The 26202-nt window shown below is 40.5% G+C and overlaps 1 protein-coding gene and 1 long non-coding RNA gene across 3 annotated transcripts in view; one reads left to right on the forward strand and one right to left on the reverse strand.

Annotated features, from left to right (window-relative positions):
- phlpp2 (PH domain and leucine rich repeat protein phosphatase 2) overlaps positions 1-26202 on the reverse strand; it is a 45912-nt gene that overhangs the window by 11967 nt on the left and 7743 nt on the right. Inside the window, exons 3-12 of one of the 2 annotated variants that reach the window (XM_077518514.1) lie at positions 25290-25423; positions 13844-14034; positions 13437-13562; positions 8784-8938; positions 4650-4796; positions 4150-4380; positions 2082-2284; positions 1745-1805; positions 1557-1652; positions 537-692 (exon numbers count right to left, since the gene is read on the reverse strand). In XM_077518514.1, coding sequence (XP_077374640.1) covers positions 537-692; positions 1557-1652; positions 1745-1805; positions 2082-2284; positions 4150-4380; positions 4650-4796; positions 8784-8938; positions 13437-13562; positions 13844-14034; positions 25290-25423 — 1500 coding nt within the window. Of the gene's footprint in view, positions 1-536; positions 693-1556; positions 1653-1744; positions 1806-2081; positions 2285-4149; positions 4381-4649; positions 4797-8783; positions 8939-13211; positions 13563-13843; positions 14035-25289; positions 25424-26202 lie in introns of both variants that reach the window. The other variant, XM_077518513.1, reaches the window with a different exon arrangement.
- LOC144017199 (uncharacterized) lies at positions 1828-4891 on the forward strand. Its single transcript, XR_013283129.1, has 4 exons — positions 1828-2223; positions 4170-4407; positions 4485-4540; positions 4658-4891. It is a non-coding gene; the product is annotated as an uncharacterized LOC144017199 (long non-coding RNA).

The raw sequence follows: 26202 nt of genomic DNA on the forward strand, positions 1-26202 counted from the left end.
AAAAACGGAAGACAAAAGGTAGAAAAAAATAATCTCAAAGTATTGGATGCTGCATATTTTTCTGTTATGATGCAGCTCATATTAGCTCATGGGCCCTCAGTAAATTAGACTTACACAAACACTGTTGCGCTCATCACAAAGTAAAAAAAATTTGCGGCTCCAGACAGATTTGTTATTATTTATTTACACAAAAATGCCTCTTTTGACAGTAAAGGTTGCTGACCCCTGAACTATTCCGACTCCTAATGTGTCATGCATAGCGAATCCGCCATGCGTCTCAGCATTTGAAACACAAAAGTCCATTAGAGCTCTAATGGGTGTTTTAGCTCACAGGAAACAGCCGGTTAAATCCAGCTCACGTTGCAGTTTACTACATCGATCTAGACCACAACACTTCCATACACACTAGCCAAACAATGAGAAATGATACTTTTGTTGTCACTCAGACCAATCTGGCAACAAACCAAGACCAAACCAAAAAAGATGGCACACAGGCATGAAAAGATGATGGCTTGAAAGAGATTGGTGGGACTCACTTTAAGGCCTTGAAGAAGAGACTCTCTGGAAGTTCTCCTAGCTTGTTGTGCTGGAGGTCCAAGACTTCCAGGGGGATGTGGTCCAGCAGGTCTGGCAATCTCTGTAAGTGATTGTTCCCCACTAGAAGCTTCCTCAAACTCAGGCTGTTGAGCAACCTGAAACAATACAGTGGGTTGAAACAAAAAACAAAAAATGAATTATGAGTCAGTTTGGACAGCACAGTTAGCAGCTTAAACAATATATAAGAATGGGAAAACCATAACCAAGCAGTTCACCCCAAGATGACTGCAAAGACATAGCGTCTTGGTCAAGACGCCACAAGATGGCAGCAACACACTACATTTGTCCAAATGAAGTTCCTCAACTCACTTCAACATAGACACCAAAATGCCATGTGGCAGAAAAGTAATACTTTTGTCTAAATTAATCACTTCAACATAGCACCTTAGCAACAAAATGGCACAAGATGGCAGCAAAGTACTATTTTTGTCAAAATGAAGCTCCTCAACTACTTCAACGAAGTGCGTTGCCACCAGTGTGGTACCAAGGTTCCACAAGATGGCAGCGACACACTACTTTTGTTCAAATGAAGCTCCTCAAATCACTTCAACATCATGTCTTGGCACCATAATGTCACACTAAAACATTGGTACTAAAAACAAAACAGACTCAAACCAAATTATGCTCTTTAGTGGATAAAGTGGTTGTCACCAACAATCACAAGCCAAGATGAAAAAAACAAAACATTTTGGATGTCCTCCATTGTTCCCTTTTGTTTATTATGCGTCATGTTCCTAAGGTGTCACACTATTTACATAGCTGATGTCACTAATGCCAACACACTTGGGAAATGGAAACTTGGCTTTGCATAGGAGATGACGACTGTACTTGTGAATAAGGACAGAAAACGAAGGCGGACGTGGTTAGCACAACTGCCTCACAGTCAGATGTTCGAGGTGCGAATCCCTCAGACCGTTTTGTGTTTTTATATTCTCCGCCGGCTTGAGTGCTAATCCAACCTGGATGGAAGCTCAGTGAGGAGATTGTGCGTGACATCCAGCATCTCCAGTTTTCTGCAGTCACACACCCAGTCTGGTAGGTGCTCCAGAAGGTTCCTGTCTCAACACACACACAGACACAAAGCTTGGTATAGTACATTAAATATAATAACTAAACAATGGCTCACATTTCTCCCAGTCGAACTCACTGTGATAAATCCAAGTGTGTCAGTTGGTTTGGGACTTGGTAAACGCTGACTGCGTTAAGGCCTGTGGGCAGATGCAGGCAGCAGTCAGCATTCTTCTGTCACATGGATTTTTGCTCAAAAGTAGGCATATACTGACTGGATGCTACATTAGGTAGAATGTTCCCAACAGTGCATTATTTTAATTTTGTAGCGTTTATTTTAGTTTTTTTATGTGTTGCCATGTCCAATTGATTTCTATGAGTAATGATGATGTCACTGTCCACTAATTGGTCAGTCAGAGCTAGCCAAATTTCAAAGCTAGCAAAACAAGTCCGGAGCAATCTTCTCGCTGACTCACGGTTGCTGCCGGCGTGAAGCATGCGTAGCGCGAAGCCGCCGAGCGTCAGCGTCCTCAGCTGGTTGCGCTGACAATTGAGCGTCTCCAAGCTGCAGATGGAAGTGAGGTCCAGGGAGTCTAAACAATTGTCCCTCAGGTCCAGGTGGGTCAACTGGGTCACCGATTCTGGACTCTCGCTTTTCATACAGCGTAGTCCATTTAGCCTACATGACACAGAAAAGATCACTGCAACTGTTATGCTAATGTTCATGTATTGCTTGTTGACCTGTATCGACTAACTCAACAGCATTATTTTGTCGCTTGTTTTTATTCACATTACCGCCAGTGAAGTTCGGGAGGTTCTCTCCTCAATTGTCATGTGAGCAGTTAATAAACAACTGCACTTTCCCGAGTGCTGACTGCTCACTAATTCACCACAGACGCACCTTGTCCTTGTAAATACACCCGCTCATTATTTTACACACATCACATCCTAGCGCTCTGGTTGAGTTATCGACCGGTTGAGGGCGGGGCACAGGTCGGGTGTGAGGAGGAAATATGGGCAAGAAGAGAAAAAATCAATGAGCGATGAACGGCCATTCTTCAACAGGCAGCAGCGAGCCAACAAATACTATAAGTGCAGTTAGAGGAAGATCTGAGGTGTGAGGAGGCAATAAAACATCTGATAACTCTCAACAAACTGTCAATCTGTCATCAGAAAGGGCAATAAATCTAGACTGGAATGAATATTTTGCTGAGGGTCAGGAAAAAGGATGTACATCTTTCTGACATTTCCTCAGTGAAATGAATGGAAATGCCATTGATCTGTTACAGCTAGCCAAAAAAAATTGTAATGTGTTTTTTAAGGTGAAAACAATTGATAACATTATACTTTATAAAAAAACAAAACAAAACAGTGAACTACTTAAAGGGGAAGTCAACCCCCCAATTTTGTTTGTGACAATAATTTGTTCTATGCAGCCCTACTAGTCTAAATACGGTATTCTGGTTAATATTGTGTGAGTTGAATGTGAGTTAACGGCCATTTTGCCACTTGCTGACATTACAATTGCTCAGGTCTCAGGTAAACAACCAATTACAGTTTAGCTTCAGAAAACAGATCATCTGTGATTTGTCATTTCCTGAGCAACTGTGATGTCATCTTCAGTTGACAGCAAGTGGCAAAATGGCCGCCCCCTGAGATGGATAAAAACGGCTGGATTTTGATGCATAACTCAAATTCCACAAATGTAATATTAATCTGAATGTTTAGACTAGTGAGGTCACATATAACATATTATGGGTCAAGAAAAGTTCAAGATTGGCTTCAACTTTAATTGAAAGGACAATATTACTGTGTAGGATTTAGTACCAGCTAGTGGTGAACTAATAATTCATTCATTTTAAAAACTCACTTTTAATTTTAATACTATGCAAAAAACATAAAATTTTTGTATAATCCTAAATCAAGTAATCGGTAATTATATTACATAGATTGTGCCGCACCTTACAGCAGGCTGACGTGTTTTTCTCCCATCTTTCTATAGCTGAACGAGAAGAACTTCGCAACTGTAGTTAGCCTCTGGTGGTGCTAGCAGCTAGTGTTGAACGCAATCAGTCAACCGCTGCTTAGCCTGCCCTCCACAGCTGGGACCTGCAGGTGGTTGTCGCTGAGTTCCCTTGATTCGGGCTCCCGCCGCTTGTCTCCCTCTGCTTTGCTCTCGCTAGTTTTCGCCAGCTTCTTCTCCCGCTAGCCACTCCTGTTAGCCGCTCCGGCTAGCTCCTGTTTGCCGGGCTGCTCGCTTGCTCTGAATAATTTGTTGTAATTTGTTGTTTGGTTTACTAAGTGTGGTCTCTCTGAGGCACCGTAGTGCATGTTCACCATTAGATGATATTAAATCCTACACACTGTCGCTTTAAGTAAAATGTTAAGAAGTAAACTGTGTTCACAAATTTCAATTCAATGGACATTTTAGTGCTCTTTCGGTGTGTGTGCTCTTGAATCAAAATTTTTTTCTCACAAATCAAAGTGAAAAAAATCACCAGACTAATTGGTATTGGTCCTGAAGCGATGCAAAGAGGTTATTACCTGAGGTCAATGTGTTTCAGGTGGCTCATGCTGAGCAGAGAACACACCTCCAAACACACCACTTGGTTCCCAGCCATGCACAACTTGTCCACGGCATTCAGTCGCTCCAGCACTGCGGGGATGTGATTGAAGTCGTTGAAGGAGAGGCCGAGATTGCTGAGCTGGGACAGTCCACCCAGCTCAGCGGGCAGCGAGCTCAGGTGGTTTCCATCCAAGGACAGTGTTTGGAGGCTAGAAGACAGGAAGGCCTTATTTCAGGTTATCGCGTATTTGTTACACTTAAAGCAAAAAAAATAAAAAATAACTGACATTGAGAAATTCTTCCTTGCCAGTAGTTAGCGCTACACTGCGGCCGTTTGACTCATGAGTCAATCATCACATGCCTCAGAAAGTAAGGTCTTTATTTGTCACTATATTAATTGAATTTTTATTCTTGGTACTAAAAGATGATTTGTGCCAAATAGTACCAATCATATGCTGTGTACATGTGTGTGGGTCACCTCTGCAGGTTGCCGATCTGCACGGGTACGGTGTGGAGATTGTTGCAGGAGAGGCACAGCTCCGTGAGGGTGAGGATCTCACACACGCATTCAGGAAAAACACCCAGACGGTTGTGAGACAAGTTCAAGCTCTTCAACTGAGAGAACCTAAAAACCAAAAGAGCCGAATTAACAACGTGACATCACAGTTCTCATTTTATATTTGTGCGTTTGACTGTTTGTCCCGTACAACAAACGGCTGAAAGTGCAATTGAGACCCCCCCCCCCTTTTATGTCAATGAATTTGTATGTCTTGAATAAAGTGTCCAGTGAGTTAAATTGGGGCCAAAAGTTTTGTACTTGAAAAAATAAAACTTGAAACTGAAAATTGTTGTGTTGATCTTGAATTTCACAAAATATAAAAAGGTATTCAAAATAAAAATAAGCATGTGAAAAGTTTTTTCGTGTCAAAATTAATTTTGATTCACTTCGGTCCTGCCTTTGAATAAATTATTTATTTTCATTTTTTGCTTCCATATATATTTTGACATTTGAGGTCTTATTTTTTTCAGTTGCATGTTTTTTTCTTTTCAGATTCAGGTCTTATTTTTTGGGGTTTCAACACATTTTTTCAGTTTCAAAACTTTTTTTTTCACTTTCAAATCGTTTTTCACTTTCAGATCTTTTTTTTTCACTTTCAAGTCTCTTTTTTTCAGTTTCAGACTTTTGGCCCGAATGTTACGTGGGGGCGTGGTGACAACTGAGCGGGGCGTGGAATCATGAGTGACAGCTGCACAAAAGCGCTTTGGAAACACCCCCCCAGTGACAGTGCCTTCAGGGAACGTAGGAATTAAGAGAACTCTTAACTCAACATATATACCCCATTTTCGTGTGATTGGCAGCATATGAATTAATGCCAGTGACAAAATTCCACTTCAAAGTCTGTTTTAGACAGTACTGAGCACCAATTACGGTCTAGCAGCAATGGGTTGTGCCAGGTTTGCCGTACAACAGCGACGTTTAAGCGTCTAATATGTCCGATGTCGATGTCGGCATTGTGAACGCATCGTATTCTCCCGCTGGCGTCCGGCCGGTTGCCGTCAGGACAACCGAATGCACGGGTGAGACATGCTAAACAAGTGTTGCAAAATCATAACAAACAGTAAGGGGCTGTTTTTGTGACAACATATTTTTTGCCGTGACGCATTATAAATGGGGGACTTTGTCAAAGCTGAGCTAACGTTAGCATGAAGTATCGGCCACAAGCAAGCACTGCGTTTGTAAACAACTGAGGTAAAGCTAGCCACCTTTTGTTTTTACGCGGTCAACTCCGCCGCACTTCATTTTTTTCTGTCCGCCCTTTTGTAGGATTTTGCTTAATGGCTTCTAGGTCATGTGACCTATTGGCCCCAAATTAGTACTGGCTCATAGTGAAATGTCTGCTCAATGACACGCACCTCTTTTTTTCTCCATTTCAACCTTTCCTTCATTTTAAATTAACTTAATATTGTACATATCAATGTTATTGCTCAATATCACCCCAGAAGAGTGCATTCCCAGTGAAATGTGAATTGGTACTGTGTTATAGTGAAACATATTTTAAACTGACAATAATAATAATAAAAACAAACATCTTTTAAACTGCGTTTGAATTGAATTTGATTTTTGAAAACCGATCCTTCATTTTGAAAGCGTCTCTTCGAGCACACTAACGTAAATCCTACAAAAGGGCGAACAGAAAAAAATGAAGTGCGGCGGAGTTGACCGCGTAAAAACAAAAGGTGGCTAGCTTTACCTCAGTTGTTTACAAACGCAGTGCTTGCTTGTGGCCGATACTTCATGCTAACGTTAGCTCAGCTTTGACAAAGTCCCCCATTTATAATGCGTCACGGCAAAAAATATGTTGTCACAAAAACAGCCCCTTACTGTTTGTTATGATTTTGCAACACTTGTTTAGCATGTCTCACCCGTGCATTCGGTTGTCCTGACGGCAACCGGCCGGACGCCAGCGGGAGAATACGATGCGTTCACAATGCCGACATCGACATCGGACATATTAGACGCTTAAACGTCGCTGTTGTACGGCAAACCTGGCACAACCTATTGCTGCTAGACCGTAATTGGTGCTCAGTACTGTCTAAAACAGACTTTGAAGTGGAATTTTGTCACTGGCATTAATTCATATGCTGCCAATCACACGAAAATGGGGTATATATGTTGAGTTAAGAGTTCTCTTAATTCCTACGTTCCCTGAAGGCACTGTCACTGGGGGGTGTTTCCAAAGCGCTTTTGTGCAGCTGTCACTCATGATTCCACGCCCCGCTCAGTTGTCACCACGCCCCCACGTAACATTCGGGCCAAAAGTCTGAAACTGAAAAAAAGAGACTTGAAAGTGAAAAAAAAAGATCTGAAAGTGAAAAACGATTTGAAAGTGGAAAAAAAAAAGTTTTGAAACTGAAAAAATGTGTTGAAACCCAAAAAAATAAGATCTGAATCTGAAAAGAAAAAAACATGCAACTGAAAAAAATAAGACCTCAAATGTCAAAATATATATGGAAGCAAAAAATGAAAATAAATAATTTATTCAAAGGCAGGACCGAAGTGAATCCAAATTAATTTTGACACGAAAAAACTTTTCACATGCTTATTTTTATTTTGAATACCTTTTTATATTTTGTGAAATTCAAGATCAACACAACAATTTTCAGTTTCAAGTTTTATTTTTTCAAGTACAAAACTTTTGGCCCCAATTTAACTCCATAAAAGACCCCAGCATGGTATCATGTACATTTAATAGACTTTCTGGGAGAAAATTGAGGCACTTTTTAGATGATTTATATACTGATAGTCTGTTCTGACAAACCTCATTTTCCATAAAAGACTTGAAATCTTACTGAACTGAAGAAATGAATTCTTTCTAGCGTACATTTATATTTTAAGCAAAAATAATGATGTTCTAACTTCTAATGCCAGCAAAAGGTAGCCTGAAGCCCTTGTGTTAGTGTCGTTTTATCGCTAAATTAAGAAAATGTGATTTTTTTTTTTTTTTTGTCCCACCCATCAATATTGTGATTGACTATGTGATTATTTTTTCAAGGTCTTCTTCACATGCATTTTATTTTTTATTTTTTTAACAAACTCAAGCAATAATCTGTATGGCAATAAACAATATAAAATGTATTATACATAAATGTTTTGGTCTAATAGATCACACAAAAATAAAGCTAAATGAACCACAAATCAATATGAAAGACAGTTTTATTTTTCTATTTCAATTAGTTTTGTTAAATTACGACAACTTCACAAAATTCTATGAAACAAGTGTGGTGTAAAGATAAATCAGCAAGTCATAAGTGTATGTATTGTGAATAGGATAGGCAATAATAAGCCTGGTTCTTCAGCCTATTCCTTTATTGATGATGCATTGATTTATTCAAAAGATTTTTGTGTTTTCTTTTCTGTGTTATGTCCATCCATCCATCCATTTTCTTGACCGCTTATTCCTCACAAGGGTCGCGGGGGCTGCTGGCGCCTATCTCAGCTGGCTCTGGGCAGTAGGCGGGGGACACCCTGGACTGGTTGCCAACCAATCGCAGGGCACACGGAGACGAACAACCATCCACACTCACACGCACACCAAGGGACAATTCGGAGCGCCCAATTAACCTGCCATGCATGTCTTTGGAATGTGGGAGGAGACCGGAGTACCCGGAGAAGACCCACGCGGGCACGGGGAGAACATGCAAACTCCACCCAGGAAGGTCCGAGCCTGGACTCGAACCGGAGACCTCAGAACTGGGAAGCGGACGTGCTAACCACTCGACTACCGTGCCGCCTCTGTGTTATGTATGGAACCAAATTAAATCATTCATTCATTCATTCATTCATTCATTCATTCATTCAAAAGTCATATTACAACAATAACACAATAACAAACCTGAGGCTATATCACTTCAACTTGGTAAACATGCAGACTTCACTTCTTCAGCACTGTAATTATGTAAACACTAAAATAAATACATAAAATATCTACATATGATGGACTGAAACAAAACCGAGTTTGTTTGTTTTCATTGTGATTATGATGTGATTTTGTTTAATTGTTAAGCCCTGAGCTAAATGATTATGTCGATAATATTTGGGTGAAGTTCTTACCTGGGGAGGTGGAGCAGCCCTCCAGGCCCCAGCAGGCTCATGAAGTTGTGTCGCAGGTTGAGGTGGGTGACATCTTGGCTGTAGAACAGATACTCGGGCACCGCCTCAAGACTGTAGCACGACAGGTCCACCAGGCTGACTGTTTGTGACACCACCTTAAAAACGCAGACAATCACATTAACACAGGTAGCTAAAGCAGAATGATTGTGTATGTTTTTAAATACAGTGATGCCTTGTCTTCAGAGTGCTAGCATTTTGAGATTGATGAACTCTAAAGTGCATTACAAATAAAAATTATCATCATTATTATTATTATGAAGAATCCCTCTGCATCATTTGTGTGTCCATTGCTTGGCTTGTAACTATTCCAACATGGATGCTAGTTTCGTTAGCAATGGCGCTTGATATTTGTCTGTTAGCATTAAGCTAGCGGACTTTTGTAAGTTTTATGATTCTCTCGCAAGATGAATTCTTGCGGTATTTGTGAGTTCACAAACTCCGGAGACAAAAACTCGTCTTGTACCTCTCCTGCAGATAACCACCACTAACCCTAACCCTAACCACTGGTGGGTCGGACCAATCACAGAGCAATATTGTGTTTGGGGGCGGGATATGCAACTGTGACAAAACCAGGAAGCCAGCGGAGACGCAGGGGCTAATTCTGTTCTCGCAGAATTATTCACTGTTTCCTTGTTGAATGTTGAACAGCAAGAGGCGCTTTGTGCATTTCTAGCTGGTAAGATGTTCGTGCTTTTCCCCCCCTTCGACATGAACGAAGATGAAATTTTCATCCGTGGCCGTGATTGTTTAAAACAAATGTGTAGAATGTCGCATCGACCAATCAGCTCGAATTATTGTACAGGATGTCCCACCTTTTCCTGACGAAATTACTGTGGAGTGGTACCAGACGGATATGTAATATCCATCCAATTGCCAGGTTATGGTTTTATATGCACAACATGTAATTCTCGTTATTTTGTGTTTAAATTTTAACTAGGAACGGCATCAAAATGTTCAAACAAGCACCTCTTCACTTTTTAAAATGATTGTTGTGTATTTCACTGCCACCATTTAGCACTCCTAGCTTAAATTTTTGCCAGCATGTAAAGGAAAAAAATAAATAAATCTAATCGGCCAAGCTAATGAGGTCTCGAAAAACTTGTAAATCGAGCTATGTAACAAAATGAACGGCCAAATTGAGCAATAATTGAATTAAATAAAAAAATATATATTTTGAAGTTGAGCCAACTCGTGCATTTTTTTGCACAAAGGTAACAGCTCAACAGACCTGCGTGTGGTTACAGGCTCCCTTTCCCGAGTGTGAGGACAACATTAAGCATTAAGCGCGAGGCTGCACGCTGAGCAGCGGGCCAGAAAATGGGCCGGCTGCTCGCAGGAGTATGACATCACATAACTTGATTTGGGAAATGACAAAGACAAAACTGCTCATCTCCCACACAAACACTCTGGCGCTTTCTCTTGAACTGCAACTGCTTTGAAGATAAATGAGACTAATTAGGTGAAGTGAGAGCGGAGCAATGGACTGACTGAGGGGAGAAAGAAAGAATGCATTGTGACTCTAAATAATTGAAGCACTGTGATAGACGAGACATTGCACAGTAGGTTCAATGAAAGCTATGCCATAGAGCCACCAGTTACGCAGGGTCACAGGCAATCACAATGTGTCCCATTGGGCTATTTACTCAAGTCTGACAATAATTTGGTCGCTAATGTTGCTGCATAATTCATAGTTCAATGGCTTTAATTTTGCCAGCTGATTTCGACCTGCATGCATCAGCCAGAGTCACTTGTCAATGACATTTATGGAAGATCTGAGTAGAACGTACAAAACAGTACGCAATGCAAGGTTGTTGGTATGTCAGTGACTGCTTTTTTTCCCCCTCAGTATTGCGATTGCAATTTAATGTACAATTATTGTGTTAAATCATCATTATTATCATCATTAAGTATGATTTAATTTAGGTGTTGCAAATCTGGCCTTGGCACATTCTCCCGTTGATTTAAGCACTTTTACACTTACGCACTTCAGAGGCGATGTAAGTCTAGCACCCTGAGAAGGTGAAACATTATATTGCGTGAACCATTATATATTGGTGGAATATATATCGTCGCCTCCCGTATTTTTTAAGTTTTAAGATATTGACCTACAACTTGTGAAGTGCTACTCTGCTTCAAAATGTTCCCAACAGGCTTTAAAAACAAGCTTTTGGAGTAAAATAATAATAATAATAATAATAATAATACAGTACGCCAAGATGATGAAAAACAAGCACAGGGATCCATGACATTTATTGTAATTATGACATAATGGTGACGTGTACTGTATATTTAATCATTTGTTTTTATTTGTTTATTAAAATATTGATGTGTGAAATCGGCCCGTGGCGCAAATTTAAAAAAAAAAAAAAAAAAAAAGGGAATTGCTGATCTAGGCACATCCCTTTCTTTAATTAAAGGCCTGCAAATTGCCTTCAGTGCTAACAAGCACAGTATTCTGAATAAATTGTTTTGTTTTTTTATTGCATTTATTTCATATTTCTCTTTCTCTATTTTCTTTATATTCTCTCCTTCTGGTATAAGTATAGTAAGTATAAGCGTATAAGTGTAGCCGTGTTCTTCCACTGTATCTACTACATAAGGCAAGAGAAAGTTTGTTTTATCTTTGTTATGGATTTCAATCAATAACATTTACAAGTCACAAAATTGTCAACATGCTCTTAATTAAAAAAAAAAAGATTATAAATCCAATGTATCTTGGTGAGATAAAAATATCACTTTGAATGGTAGAATCATGAATGGCATTGTTTCTTTTATCTTGCATTCCCAAATGCTGATTAAGTGAAAAATGCATTCAATCAATTTATATTTCAATTAAAACAATAATGGACAAGTGTGAACAGCTTTCCACAGATAAAAATATTTGTGCTCTTATCAGACCATATGAATGTGTCGGAATGAGTCACACATCTCCTCTGTCTGCTATCTCGAACATAAACTACATAATAAATGCCATGACCAACAAGTGCATTCATTTAAACACCGCATAACATGAAACTCTTCCCAAATGTTTTACACAGTATTGCAGTATTAAACTGTTTTATGAATAATAATAATAATAATAATAATAATAATAATAATAATAATAACAACAACTAGACAAAGTGCAATTTCTGGAGAAATTGCGTGGGAATGCTGAAAACTGAATGCTAATAGCTGAATGCTAAAATTTGAATGCATATGGAATCCTTATGAAGTAAAGAGAGATAAATTGTGAAATTATAACCTGTGCTACCGAGCAGTATCAGACACCTGGTAATGATGATAAGTTATAAGTATGGAAGTGGGCGTGGAAAATGATACTCAGAAAAAGTTCAATGTCCCATTGAAAATGAATGGGTAAAAGTTGATATTGAATGTTAAATTGTGCAAATACTGTAAGTAATGTGGAATCACACAATATATACCCCGGGAGGTGTGAATTTTTGAAGCTAGTTGAAATTTGAACAATGTAAATTGGAAGTACTATGTGGGAGTTGTTATGTGGCAAAAAAGTGTGGAGAATAAAAATCACAATAACATATGTGGGACTGCTTCAGCATTCCCACAACTAGACTACGTGCAATTTCTGGAGAAATTGCGTGGGGATGCTGAAAGTTGAATGCTAAAATTTGAATGCATGTAGAATCCTTATGAAGTAAACAGATATAAATTGTGAAAATATAATCTGTGCTACCGAGCAGTATCAGACACCTGGTAATGATGGTAAGTTATAAGTATGGAAGTGGGCATGGAAAGTGATACTTAGAAAAAGTTCAACGTCTGTCCCATTAAAAATGAATGGGTAAAAGTTGATATTGAATGTTAAATTGTGCAAATACTGTAAGTAATGTGGAATCACACGATGTATACCCCGGGAGGTGTGAATTTTTGAAGCTAGTTGAAATTTGAAGACTGTAATTACTATGTACTATGTGGGAGTTGTTACGCGGCAAAAAGGTGTGGAGAATAAAAATCACAATAACATATGTGAGAATCCTTCAGCATTCCCACAATAATAAATAATCCACTCTCATTTAATTGGCTCATTCTTGATTGACACTAGAGTTGTCTAACATTTTGTTTACTTCATCTAGCCATCTGAGAAGTCAAAGTATTCAAAACACCTTTTAGGATGCAGTGCAGTATGTAAGGTGTATTCATGAAGCCAGCGCACCAAAAACCTTCACCAGAAACAACCTCTCATCTATGTCTGTGTAACTCCCGAGCACTCGCAGCCCGTACAGTAATCCATACGGCCATGGCAAAAAGAAAGACAGTGCACTTAGATTGAATCTGCCACTAATTGGATTCCTTTTTTGTTCTCTTTGCTTTTCGCATCTCATGGCGACCATCATAAGCTGCCCGTACCTCGGAGGCCGCGCTCGCAACGACTGCTTGGCTGCAGGAAGGAGCTGAGGCGCAAAAGACATTCCGTGAGACACAGCTTGAATGCCAGGATTTTGTCATATAAAAGAAGAGAAAACGATAAATCACTTCTACCATTAAAAAAAAAAAAAAAATTGAAAGGGGAAACAAACAGACAGCGCAAAAATGCTTCTGATAATAATGTATGCCTGATAATTTACTTCTTACTTTGGATGCCTGTCGATGCCATCTCTGGTAGTCGGCCAGTGTGTCATAGTTGACAAAGTAAGTCTGAGCCTGTGACCCGGCGGAGCTGAACATCAGACAGTGTTGTCTCCTTTTCACCTCCTCCACCTGAACACAAACATACGTCAGATGAAAAATATTAGAAGCAACTCTCAGCATGATGCAATGCACATCCACTGGAGTGGCTACTTTAGAGTGCCTCGTTGTAAGCCAGAGTACGAAGAGTGGTGAGGTGCTTTTCAAAGTCCTGTGGCGTGGCCGCTTTAGAGTGCCTCATTGTCTCATTCACCAGGTGAAATATGTTCCAGCCACCAGGAATCATTTTTCAGTTTAATAAGTACTGTAGTATGTGCATTCTGCCGACAGTTTCTTGAACTCAGAGCTCTCACCTTCCCTCCAACCAAGGGCAGGATGTGCATCTTGCCGGTCAGGCTGTCTTTGACGGAGGCCACAATGAGACACGTCCCGCAGAGAATAACCTGTCGTTCAGCCCACTTGTGCAGCTGCGTTTTGCCCTTCCGGACGCTGAACACGCCCTTCAACAGGGTGCGCTCCTGCTGGTCCGCGTTCACGGGTCGCTCTAAGGAGAGAGAGAGAGAGAGAGAGAGAGAGAGAGAGAGACAGACAGAATGAAATCACATATTTAGATTTAGTCTTAGCTTCTTTTTTTTTTTTGCGTTAGTAGAGTTATAAAATTCTATGTCTGAGTAGGTCCACATGTGTGTCATTTCCCTTTCCAGTGTGTGTTGACCTAATTAGTGCCTTCTGCCTGCTGTGTTTCCCAGGTGTGTCTTGTTGGTGTCTCATTATTTTTGTATTTAGTCAGTGGGGTTTGTTCACGTGTCGAGGGAGCATTGTATGGTCTTGCCTAGTCTTGTCCTGGTGTGGTGCTTTGTTGCGATTGGGTCAAGTTTTGCTACGTCCTGGTCAAGTTCTTCTACATTCTGGTCAAGTTTCTCTACGTTCTGGTCAAGTGTTCTATCGTCCACGTTTACTCAAGTCTCCCGTCTACTTCTCTCACGTCATGCCAAGTCAAGTGTTCCTCTCTCACACCATGCCAAGTAAAGTTTTCCTCTCTCACATCATTCCAAGTCAAGTGTTCTTCTCTCACACCATGCCAAGTCAAGTGTTCCTCTCTCACACCATGCCAAGTCAAGTGTTCCTCTCTCATGTCATACAGAGTCTGTCCACGTCCCATCCAGTCCTGTCGATCAGTCTGCTCACGTTCAGTCCAGTGATCTACTTGGTTATCATCAATAGTTATTCTCTTTCCTGTCTTTCTCCCTCCCTGGTTTCTCCGCCTTTGGGTCCATCCCACACATCCACATCACGACATCTTTCACGATTGGAGCATTTGAATTGGAACGTTATTACATGAACAGGAATAAATAAGCAATTTACAAAATATTGGCTCATAAAATGGAATATAAATATACTTGATTAAAATATTAGGGCCCAACCAATGTTTTTTTCAGGCTGATGCCGATTCCAATAGTCTGGAAAAAAAACATCTAACAACAGATTAGTTGGCCGAATAATTTTAAAAATACACAATAAAAAAAAATAATAAAAAAAAGTTGCCAATTTTAAAATAGCTAATATTGGCCAAATAAATCGGCTGGCCGATTAATTTGTTGGCCCTTGAAAATATAGTCTACTATTATCCATTCCTGACAATAATTCTTTTGAGCTACAAGTCATTGCATGTTAATTTTTTCTTTGTGTTGTGATCCAAAATTTGCAGTCCTAGTCATTGTATTCACGAGTACAAGGCAACAAAATCCGAATTACATTTTACGATTAAATGTGTATGTACAGTATTCTAATATACCGGTAATAGTTGTACGCAGTATCCACTATGTCCAGCGTACTATGCAAATTAAACCACAAACTGCAATTATCAGAGGAGAAAAAAAAGCAATTATCCAGTAGAGTACAGTAGTGCAATGGGATTATTTTCAACATTACATAGAGAATTGTAGCATGAGTGTGCAGTATTAAAATAATAGTCCATGAGTGCACTGATGTAAGTGTAGCTGATTCAGTCCGGGGCGGGTTGTTGAGGTGAGATGATATCACCTACAGATGAGTCCACTCTTGGGCTTCCTATTTCCATCAAGTGCACTCTACAACAACACCATTTACAGTGGACACGGCCCAACTTACCTCACATTCTGTGTGGATATTTGCACAATTAGTTAGAGAGGGCAGATATTCCCATGCAATAAAGTAACAGTAACACTAAAGTGTTATCTGATACATATGTGGACATGACGGATGTCAAGGATACGGAATAAATGCTCCAACGGCTTTCCATAATGTTTCTCTACAATCTTGGGCTGTGCTTCCCACTCAGTGGCAGTGATTGACTGGCAAACATCCTTCTTTCCATCCACCTTCACTTTCCCGCGTCAAGGACGTCCAACTGTAAGGAAAGCCTGTCTTCCTTCCTTCGCCAGCAAAAGTGATTATGACTGAGCAAAACAGCTTATGACAACCAAACTGTCTGCCAGGCACGTCTACAGCAGCGTCTCTTCCCTGCAGTCACAATAGAGCCATCCACAATGGATAAATGAAAGATATTTTGGGGGGGTTATTGTTGCTTTTTTTATTCATCATATTAATGATAATACTTCACAGGAAAATTCAACTAAAAACATATTGCTGCCGACTGGATGTTTTTAAATTTTTTAATTGTTGTTGTTGCTCTTGGATTTGATGATTTGGCATTTTTAGACAAAAATGTTTATGCAAAAAAACATAAGTTTACCTTATAGTCTGTTAGCGTATTGCTAACACCAAATGAAAAACACCATAGAAATGCTAATGAATGGCACCTATGTAGCGATGTTCTATAACACATTAAACAACAGATATTTGAACACAAACAGAGCAGCAACACATATAGGCAGCCAATATAGCAATACTCAGACATATATTCTTTATCCTCTGCAAAAAAGGACTATTACTGCAGCTTATTGGGTCACTGATGCAGTCATGAAAATGTTTTGTCTCTCCGCCTTCCGGGTGGATCATCTTAACAATTGGTTCTCAATCCCGTCAATCAATCTGCCGTAACGACCTCGTGCGTGCTCGTTCTTATCTGAGCATGCGCACCCGCCCCCGGCCCCAGCCCCACGGACGAGCAGGAGAGCTGATAGGATGTCTGCCATGCGCATTTTTTAAAAAAGTGACAAACGGACGTTTGGCTTCTACTTTTTGAGAAGATCCTTGAATATACCTTTAAATAAACAAATATTAGGGAAAAAAATTCAGTGCCCTGCGATTGGCTGGCAACCAGTCCAGGGTGTCTCCCGCCTACTGCCCAGAGCCAGCTGAGATAGGCTCCAGCACCCCCTGCGACCCTTGTGAGGAATAAGCGGTCAAGAAAATGGATGGATGGATGGATGAAAATTCAGCGCTCAAGGGCTACATTGGATTTTTTTTAAACGTACAAATGTGATTTTTTTAGTTGCACAAGAGGTAAAAATAAATAATTGTTAAAATATGAATAAGATAGTATGCAAGAATTCATTCTAATATAATAAACTAATTAATATAATTTATTTTTTTCGTTCTAAAAAATAATTCTAATTTCTGATAATATTGTTTATTACTAATTAATTATACATAATTAACAATTTATTGAATAGTATATTTTTAAACATTATTTAAAAAATACATTGAAAAATAAATAAATAAATTGACAATTTGAATAAAAATAAATGAAAAAGGGCATACATTTTAGGGTCGTAACAAAAAATTATTTGAATCGGAAAATCAGTTGGGATTTAATAAATACACAACCTAATCAGATTGTTGTACTTGAAAATGTACCGGTCTTGAATCAATATTGGCAATTGACTCTTGTGAAAACATCAATCCACCAGCCACCTTCACCTCACTTTGTTAGCGGGTCTCAGTGCAGAGTGTGTATGAACAAACAACATTAGGGCACGCCGCACCAAATGTTCAGCATCACACGCACAGCAACAACTCTCCAGAGAGACCTAAACTCATCTGAGTGGAGAAGCTTTGCCCAGGCCCTCTTCTCTCACTGTCTGAGCCCTTTCAAAACTGATACAGGGCCATATTCCAAAACAGCTTTCACCCAAAGGCCATCATCTGTAATTATCCGCATACACTGTACAGTATTTATGGTGTGAACGAGCAATAGCCGCTTACTTCTCTTATTAAATGCGTCATTTTCTTACATTCTTATTGCCGTTTTATGATTTGACTGAATGTGAGGTACAGTATCGCAAAAGGGTTGAATAAGATGAGTCAAAATTAACTAGTTAAAGTAATTGACAACTATTTTTATACTGTATCTGCCTTGGCTGAATAAATATTGGCAAACAATGGTCCTAACTACAGCTACATGCGCATAGGATACATGATATTCACACCATGCTTGCTTCTTGCGTGATCCTATCAACACATCTGAAAATCATTAGTTGCCTTTCACAATGTGTCCGAACCATGAAGAGCCAACTTCTCAAAAACAAGTGTTGTCCCCCGAGGTCTGTGCTGTTATTTGTTGCTATGGAAATGCGCTTGTTGTCCAACTCAAAGTCCAGTCCGAGCTAGTAACCCTCCACCTCCCTGCTCTACGACTGCACATAAAATTGACTCTACGGGGGTTAAAGTGGGTTAAACGTCGGTGGATGTTGCGCAACGCTGTTTTTCAAAGCGTATGCCGCGTCGGAGGAGAGAGCTCGATGACAGACGGGGCCCGGCAGACTAATTGTCACCCTGTGCGAAACGCCCTCCCAAACAGCGGGGGGAAGAGTGAGGAAAAGTGACACATCGGAGGCGACCGCGGCCTTCGCTCGGCGGGAGAGTCGTTGACATGTGACTTCACGCGGCGAGCGGCGGAGGCTCGGGCAAGGTTAAAATGTGATGTCCAATTATTACGAGGGGAAGTGGATGCATTAACCACAACAGGGCGGAGGGCTACGACGCCATTAAATTTGATGTTGACATAACAAGAAAACTGCTGCTTCATACCTGGCAAGGAAGAAGTGGAGTGTGGATATTTTGAGAGGATGTTGGCAATGATAATTGATTGAGCCATGTAAGAGTGAGTCCCAAGACTTTTGTCCATATGGTGTTGCAAAAAGTACAATGAAGACCTTGTGAAAGTCAGAAATCTTGTTTTGGTCTCATCTCCTGGAACCCCTTGCTCTCCATCTGCATGATATTTATACCGTTGAAATCTTTTTTTAAATCTCACAATGGATTATTTCAAGACAACTGACGAGCACTTAAAAGTCAGACTCAGAATAGCAAGCGCATCTACTGGCACAAAAAAACTCGGGCTTGATAGTCACATGCGGTTGGACTTTGTTGCTCTTTAAAAAACTGGACTTAAGTCGTCTAAGATGCCAATATTATAAAACATTTCATAATGTTTGCAAACAATCAGAGCAAGGTTACATCCAGGGGGCCAAATAGTGACTGACTATCCCCAACCTGAGCTGAAAGGATGACAAAAACTTGTTTGGGGTTAAGGTCAAAATGGCCTTTAATCAATCAGTATCCAAAAAGTAGATCTCGCTTTCAACTACTACAGTTGCAGTATTTCTAAGACGGAAAATCTGAATGTTTCAACCAAGAGAGAGAGAACATATTGAGGCCAAAGAAAAGCTCCATCACAGACACATCACATTAGGAGGAGCTGTCAGGAAATGATGGGGATTCTGCTCTCGTGCTCGGGGCCATTCGCTTTGTACCTCACTTTTACACCAACTTGCATTCATCTATTCACTGTAAATCCAATTCAATTCAATATGAAGCTGAAAATGTACATCCACCTTCTGCCTGGTATTTATTATTCATTGTAAATTGCATATTATGCTATATTGCCCATTTTCAAGTTATAACGACGTTGATAATTTAATTAGTCTATGATGTTTTGCATGTTAGCATTAAGCTAGTGGATTTCATTATGAAATGGTTTATGGTTTTACAACAGGTCCCTTTGTCCTGTTATATTCTTGTTGTTTTTTTAGTTGTCAGCAAGCCATTTGTTTAGACCATATGTATGTGAGTCATAGCGATTCATATAGGGTGGCCAGGTGTCCTGATTTAGGCAGGAAAGTCATAATTTTCAGTGATATGTCGTGCGTCCTGCGCAACCCTAATCAGGATGCTGGTTTGTCATCCGTTTTAAAGACAATGAGCCGCGGTTGAGTTTATGCACATTAGCTAGGCATTATTGTGACCGGTTTTCGGCTTTTTGATGGTTCTGACCAAGTCATTTCAAAATAAGACACTGCCCAGGGGTTAGTTCGTCACAACTGGTCTGTGATTAGCCAAGAGTGGCTTCAGTTAAGAATCTCTGGTTCATTATCATTGGTATCATTGGTCCAATAATTGTAAACAAAGCTCCCCGTGTGTCTATCTGATGACGTCTTCTTTGGCAGCAGTGCTAGCAAGCAACAAAAAAAAAAAGGCAGCGCTAGCAAAAATGCCAAAACGGCGCACATCGTTGGACGAAAAAGCACAATTTCCTGACCAAAAGCAGTCGAGACTCATTATTTCACGGTTTCTGCACGCTTTGCCGGTGAAATGTGGACGTGAGCAGTCAAGGCAAAGCAGCCATAGAATGTTACGCGGGGACGGAGAAGCGTAAAAGCAAGAGGCGAGCAGTAGGTGAGTCATCATTGAAGACATTTTTTCAATAAGTTATGTTTTGTGGCACGTTGCACTTTTTCGGAAGCATGTCACTGCTTAGAGGTTTAAAAACATGGTATTACAAACAATAAATTGTCAAAAAGAAGTTTGACTTTTTATTGATATTTTTTACCATTTAGTTACACAAACATGATCTATGTCACGCCGCCACGCTGGTCATGCTTTTATTTTGTACTCATGCTTCTTGTTTATTTTGAAATCACCAACTCCCCTCTCACCTCAGGTCACTTACCCTTCCTTCTGCTCAGCCCATTACCGGTCCACGCCCTTGATTGTTTCCACCTGCCACCAATCACCCCGCCAATAAAAGCCATCAGCCACCACCTGCAGTTTGCCGAAGTGTCACAACCCGTGCATGGAAGCGTCCTCACAGCCTTTGTTTTTGCCTTGCCTTGCCTTGCCTTGCCTTGCCTTGCCTTGCCTTGCCTTGCCTTGCCTTGCCTTGCCTTGCCTTGCCTTGCCTTGCCTTGCCTTGTCTTGCGTCCTGAGTTTGCCCCTCTTTTTCCTCCCTAGCGGAGCGCCTTTTGTTGTCCCCTTTTTTGAGTGCCCTAGCTTTTTCCTCTCCAGTTTGGAGCTCTTTATGTTCAGCGTTTTTTCCCTCTTTAAGAGGAGTCTTGTGTTTCCTGTTATTAAAACTGCAGCCTTTTGAGGCCAACTTATCACCTGCGTCTGAGTCCTACCTCTTCACGTCGTGTCAATCTATAAGCCATGCAAAACTTTATTGTTGATGAAAATACACTGAGTTTCCTTCTCTGTTCCCTTGTTTTCCGCTAGGGTTAGGTTCCAAAAAATAGCTGCAATAAATGAAATCCACGAGGTAGTTATAGCTTTATGTTTTACGTTTTATATAAATGTTTTTCTGGGTCTAAAAACCCTCACCACACAGTTTATACACTTTTCTCTTCGAGGCACTTACATTTTCTCATATTTCTCTCATTTAAACCTTCTCAATGTTCAAACCTTAATAAATTTCATAAAATATTTAGGCACATTACTGTAAAAAAAGATGCAGGCAAAATTGTGCTAAAAAAAAAAAAAAAAAAAAAAAAGACGCGAGGCCGTGAAAAGTGAACCACATTATAACGAGGGAACACAAAAAAAAAAGATATGTCCTTCACTTTGACCTTATGGGAATGGTCACTTGATGCATACGAGTAATCTAACTGCAGCTAATCGCTAACAGGCATGTTTTCCTCGCACCGAAACTAGAACTACTTCCTGCTTCCGTGTCAAAGAATGATGGGAAATGTATCTCTACTAGCCTAATGCTGCAGTCACAGGTTAAACCCAACACAAGCCGAGCTTTTCTGGCAGCATATTTTGAATGTTACAATGTAAGACCTGTGTGAGGTCAACGGTTGCTGCTGCTCTGTATGCATTTAAATTAGCAACGGTTTGAAGGTTCATAATTACTATATCTATGCTAATAGGGCTGCACAATATATCGAAAAAATATCGATATTGCGATATTGGCCTATGCAAAATGCATATCGCAAAGACATGCAATAAGTTTGATATGGAATTTTATGCTATTATCTGAATTTGACCAGTCAGACTGTCAGGTTTACCTGTTTGACACTTATTAAACATGACAAAAAAGGAGATAAGACACTCAGTTCAAAGCTTACGAGGGAGAGAGGAGTGGAACTGACTGACCCCGGGTTTTCACTGGATGCGGTTGCGGTGCGGTTGCGGTGCGGTCCGGCGACGCAAGCAATTAGATTCCATTCATTCGAATGGTGCAGTTTACACCGCTTGCGGGTGCGTTGCGTGTCGACTGCGGAAGGCCTGCGGCGTGCCGCAAGCCTTCCGCAAGGATAGCCTATTTTCTATTTTTGCCGGACGCCGCAGCGGTAGGCCTCCGGCAAATGGCAAGCTAGCACAAAACACATCGAGCGGGACAGGAAGACCGAGGCAGTTTCAAAATAAATTTCCGGTTACCTTTCAGAATAAAATACTCGCCAGCTCCTATTTCGCAAGTTTTTCAGCAAAACGTGACGTGGGCGTCGCCGGGCCATGTGCTCATTCACGGTTTAGACACCAGCGAACATGGACGAGGAGAGGTTTATATTGGAGGTGGAAAACCACAAAATAATATATGACACGGCACATCCTTTTTATAAGGACTGTAATGTATTGTGAGTTTGATGTTCGCGATTGCTTGTTGTGCCCGTCTCGCTTGCCGTACTGAGCGGCAGCCGGACGGGGAAGACAGAAATAAAGAGTGGACCCGCACTGACCCGATTCTCGTTATTAATATACTTTACAAGGACAACCAAAAAAAGGATGCTGCATGGAATCTCATATCTTTCTGCTTCTCTGTTGAGCAGACTTTCTGTATGTTTGTCGTTGTGAAATGCCACATGATCGCGCGCGCGCGGTCCCGCGAGACACGTTGGGAAGTGGGCGGCGACGGAGCTGCCGGACCGCAGCTGTGCGGAGCCGGTGTGGATTGACAAAAAAATTGACCCGTCCGGAGCACGCAGTCAAGACGCACCGCACCGCAACCGCACCGCAACCGCATCCAGTGAAAACCCGGGGTGATACAATTCACTACCGCACTCTGAAAAAAATCCCCTCCTCACCCTCTCTTTTTAAATGGTTTCCACGCCCCAAGTTCCATGGGTGTTCCATCCCTAATAATGCAAATGCAAAACATAGTTGGAACACAGTGTACTTAATGAAAATGTGCACTGCCATCCAATCCAATAGTTGAACATTATCGAGAGGTAATTACAATTAATTAAGAATACATTGAGTTTGCTTATTTTGCCGCATGAAAAAATGTAATTCTTTCATTAGATAATAAAAATGTCATTTCTTTAGGTACATGTTAAATATCGCAATAATATCGATATCGCTGTATTCAGCAACTATATCGCATATCACATGTTTTTCCAATATCGTGCAGCCCTATATGCTATGCTAATATATGTTAGCCTCATCTATGGCATTTTGCATTAAATGTTAGCATTAAGCTAGTGGAGTTTAGTTCGACGGAATTATATGGTTTGGGTCACCATTTTGTTCTTTAAATATACATTTAATTCTTGTGTTTTTTGTGTCAGTTTTGAAGTAAACTTCAACTGAGCATGACAAACAAATAGCTTGAATCAAGCATGTGAGTGAGAGTTTACTTTTTGTTTCATTTTTGTCAAAGTGAAAGAGAGAGAGTTCAGTAAGTTTAACTGTGATTAAAGGATGTCGGAAGGGAATGGACAAGCTCTAGTCCGTCCATGCACAAGTGGGTCAGCGAGTGTAATAAGAACAAATAAGTACGCTCTGGGGTGTCAGAAATTCGTCCACAATGCAACTTATTAAACACCGAGGCTTTGATTGGGAGCCAGATCAATAACAATATGTGCTGCTGTCTCACCTCTCCCACATGACTCATTGTGGGACAGCGGCGGTGGGTCTCGACCACGCGGGCCCAGCAGGAGCCCAGCCCAAGCGGAAGGGCGCCAGAGATGACAGCAGGCCGCGTCCCAGCTCCCTGCAGCTGCGTGGACGGGGCTGACCCACACAACCGCTGGCCCACGGGTCCCCTGCCTTTGTTTTCTCTTGCCGGATTTTTGATGAAGTCAGCATTAAGCCATCATTACTGTTTGTTTTCATCTCATCTAAGCGCCCCAGCAGGAGCTCGACATGACGTTCTTCATCAAACAAGATGGGAGGAAGTAAGGAGATTTAAAAACAAAACAAAACATGCTTAAACTTATAGTTATGTTGAGCCATAATATCCTACAGAATAGCTCTTTTTAAAGATGAGTGTCATGATTTACCAGTGTGTCCAAGTCATCAGCGAAAATTCAAGATATGGGGGCAGTGTACACAAATCACTTCACAACAAGCAGATAGTGAACAATTCTTCAATGCAAATAGAGGCTTCGATGTGTTTATTGCCCTTCCCAGTTGAATTTACTGTCATACAACAAAGAGAATTACATCATGTGTACCTACAGCAACTACACAATTTTGCTTACTGTTAGCTCAATTCTAATACACAATGCCAAACACCTGGAGGGGCTAACAAATAGCACAGCTGGGCAAACTGTTCAGTTCATTTAGTACAATATTAGAGAGTCCTATTTTCCCTCTTTGTTAGTTTTTTTTTATTGTTCTTTTGATACGGCTAGAATGGAATAGCATTTCCATTCATTTCAACAGGGCTATACATTTAGTGGTATAAAAAAATGAATGGATGGAAAATACTTCAAATGGCACCACCATGCCGCCTGAACAATTTTGATTTGGATTTGCACCAAGTTAAAAATGTGAAAAATACATGAACACAAGGCATATTCTGTTCGATTCATTACACACACAAAAAATGACCTCACACAGAAAGTTCAATAAATCATGATGACAGCTCTTTATTAAAATGCACGGAGGCAATTGTGCTTGTTGAGTCTGATGCTGGAGCAATAAATTTACTTGTGTATTATGTTTTAAAAAATTAATCAAAAATTGCACTGACTCAGCAGCAACGATATATGTGCATAGAAAATGTCAAGGTATTGAGTGGGCTTTCATACAAAAAAAATGCACTGGAAGTAGAAAATGAAATATTTTAGGATTATCGTGTAAGCTAACAAGGCTTTTAAGAGTTCCACCAAGGTTGGAATGTTAAAAAAGTAACTACTGTAATTTATTTTATGAATATGATACAGTATAACAGTGGACCTCACAGGATGCACGGCAGCATCATAAAAATATAGAAAACCAAATTTTCAAAACTTGATAATTTCAGTATACAAGACAAAAAGCCTGACAGAAGGGAACATATGGTGGCCCAAAAGAGACAAAATATCGAAATCTATAGCAATAAGGCAGCCTAAAAAAGGGCTAAACAGCGCAACATGACGAACGACTAGTTCACTGAACGCCATAAACTACACCGGCCACACCATGAGGCACATCTGCACATTTGAACAAGATCCAATCCGAATTATGGATGCCTTTCTAAATGACAACAATGCCAAAGCAAGGATATGACTCCACTCAACCTTTACTTGGCCGGCCTCGTCCCCACCATCAGAGGAAACGAGACCTCTATCATGAGCAGACAATGAAGATGGATGATGATGATGATGATGATGATGATGATGATGATGGGCCCCGTGGGTCGGTACTCACCGCTGTAGAAGCGGATCAAGCAGCTGAGATCGGAATTGGCAGCCTCTTGCTGCACTCGCACCGGGTCGGCGTAGCCCAGAACGGCCAGATAGTCGTAAAGCATCTGGAGAGGACGCTCGCTAGGCTCCAGCCTCCTGCAGCAACACACAAGTACGAAGCGGGATGACAACAGGAAATGTAAATACAATAAACGTGCAAGGATGGTTTTTTTGGGGGGGGTATTATTAAGACAGTGGGTGAGCTGATTATCTCGCAGCAGCGTGTTGTTATTTCATAGGAGAGGAAAACAATATTTGCACAAGTGGAAAGCTGCTACATAAAAAAAACATTAAACATCCACCCCACCCGGCAAAGGCTCAGATTAACAAAAACATGCAATGGAAATGAAAAAAACTGAATTGTCTTATTTTAAATTTAATTAACAGTTTACGTTTAGGTTTAAAAATGAACTGCACACTCGTGTTGACGTCAATATTTTATATAAACTGCTGTCGACATAGATATCAATACATAGATCCTTAACTCTTGAGTTGTGTTGAACAGGGAGTCCCATAATTGTTTCCATGTTAAAGTCCTGATTATAAAATGACACATGTGGCTTGTATCAGTCTGACTGTAACAAACCCCTCCGCGTCAAAATGGCTAAAAAATGAACTTATTGCAGCCAAACACATGGCTTGCTCTATTGCTATATGGTATATCTGTGCTCTCTGAAGCTAGCTAGTGTGGAAAGTAGCATGCAGGCTAACATATCCAGCATTCAGGATGTTTGCAGCCAGAACTATTTATTTATTTACTACGGTTTTACAACACCAAAGTGCGCAACAAGATTCTACCATTGGCAACAATACAATGCGAGATTCTAAAAGAGAGATTCTTGAAACTTAAAATAATATTTTTTGGTTAGAACAAT

Source organism: Festucalex cinctus, chromosome 4 (assembly GCF_051991245.1).
Source record: "Festucalex cinctus isolate MCC-2025b chromosome 4, RoL_Fcin_1.0, whole genome shotgun sequence".
In the NCBI taxonomy this organism is placed as follows: Eukaryota; Metazoa; Chordata; class Actinopteri; order Syngnathiformes; family Syngnathidae; genus Festucalex; species Festucalex cinctus.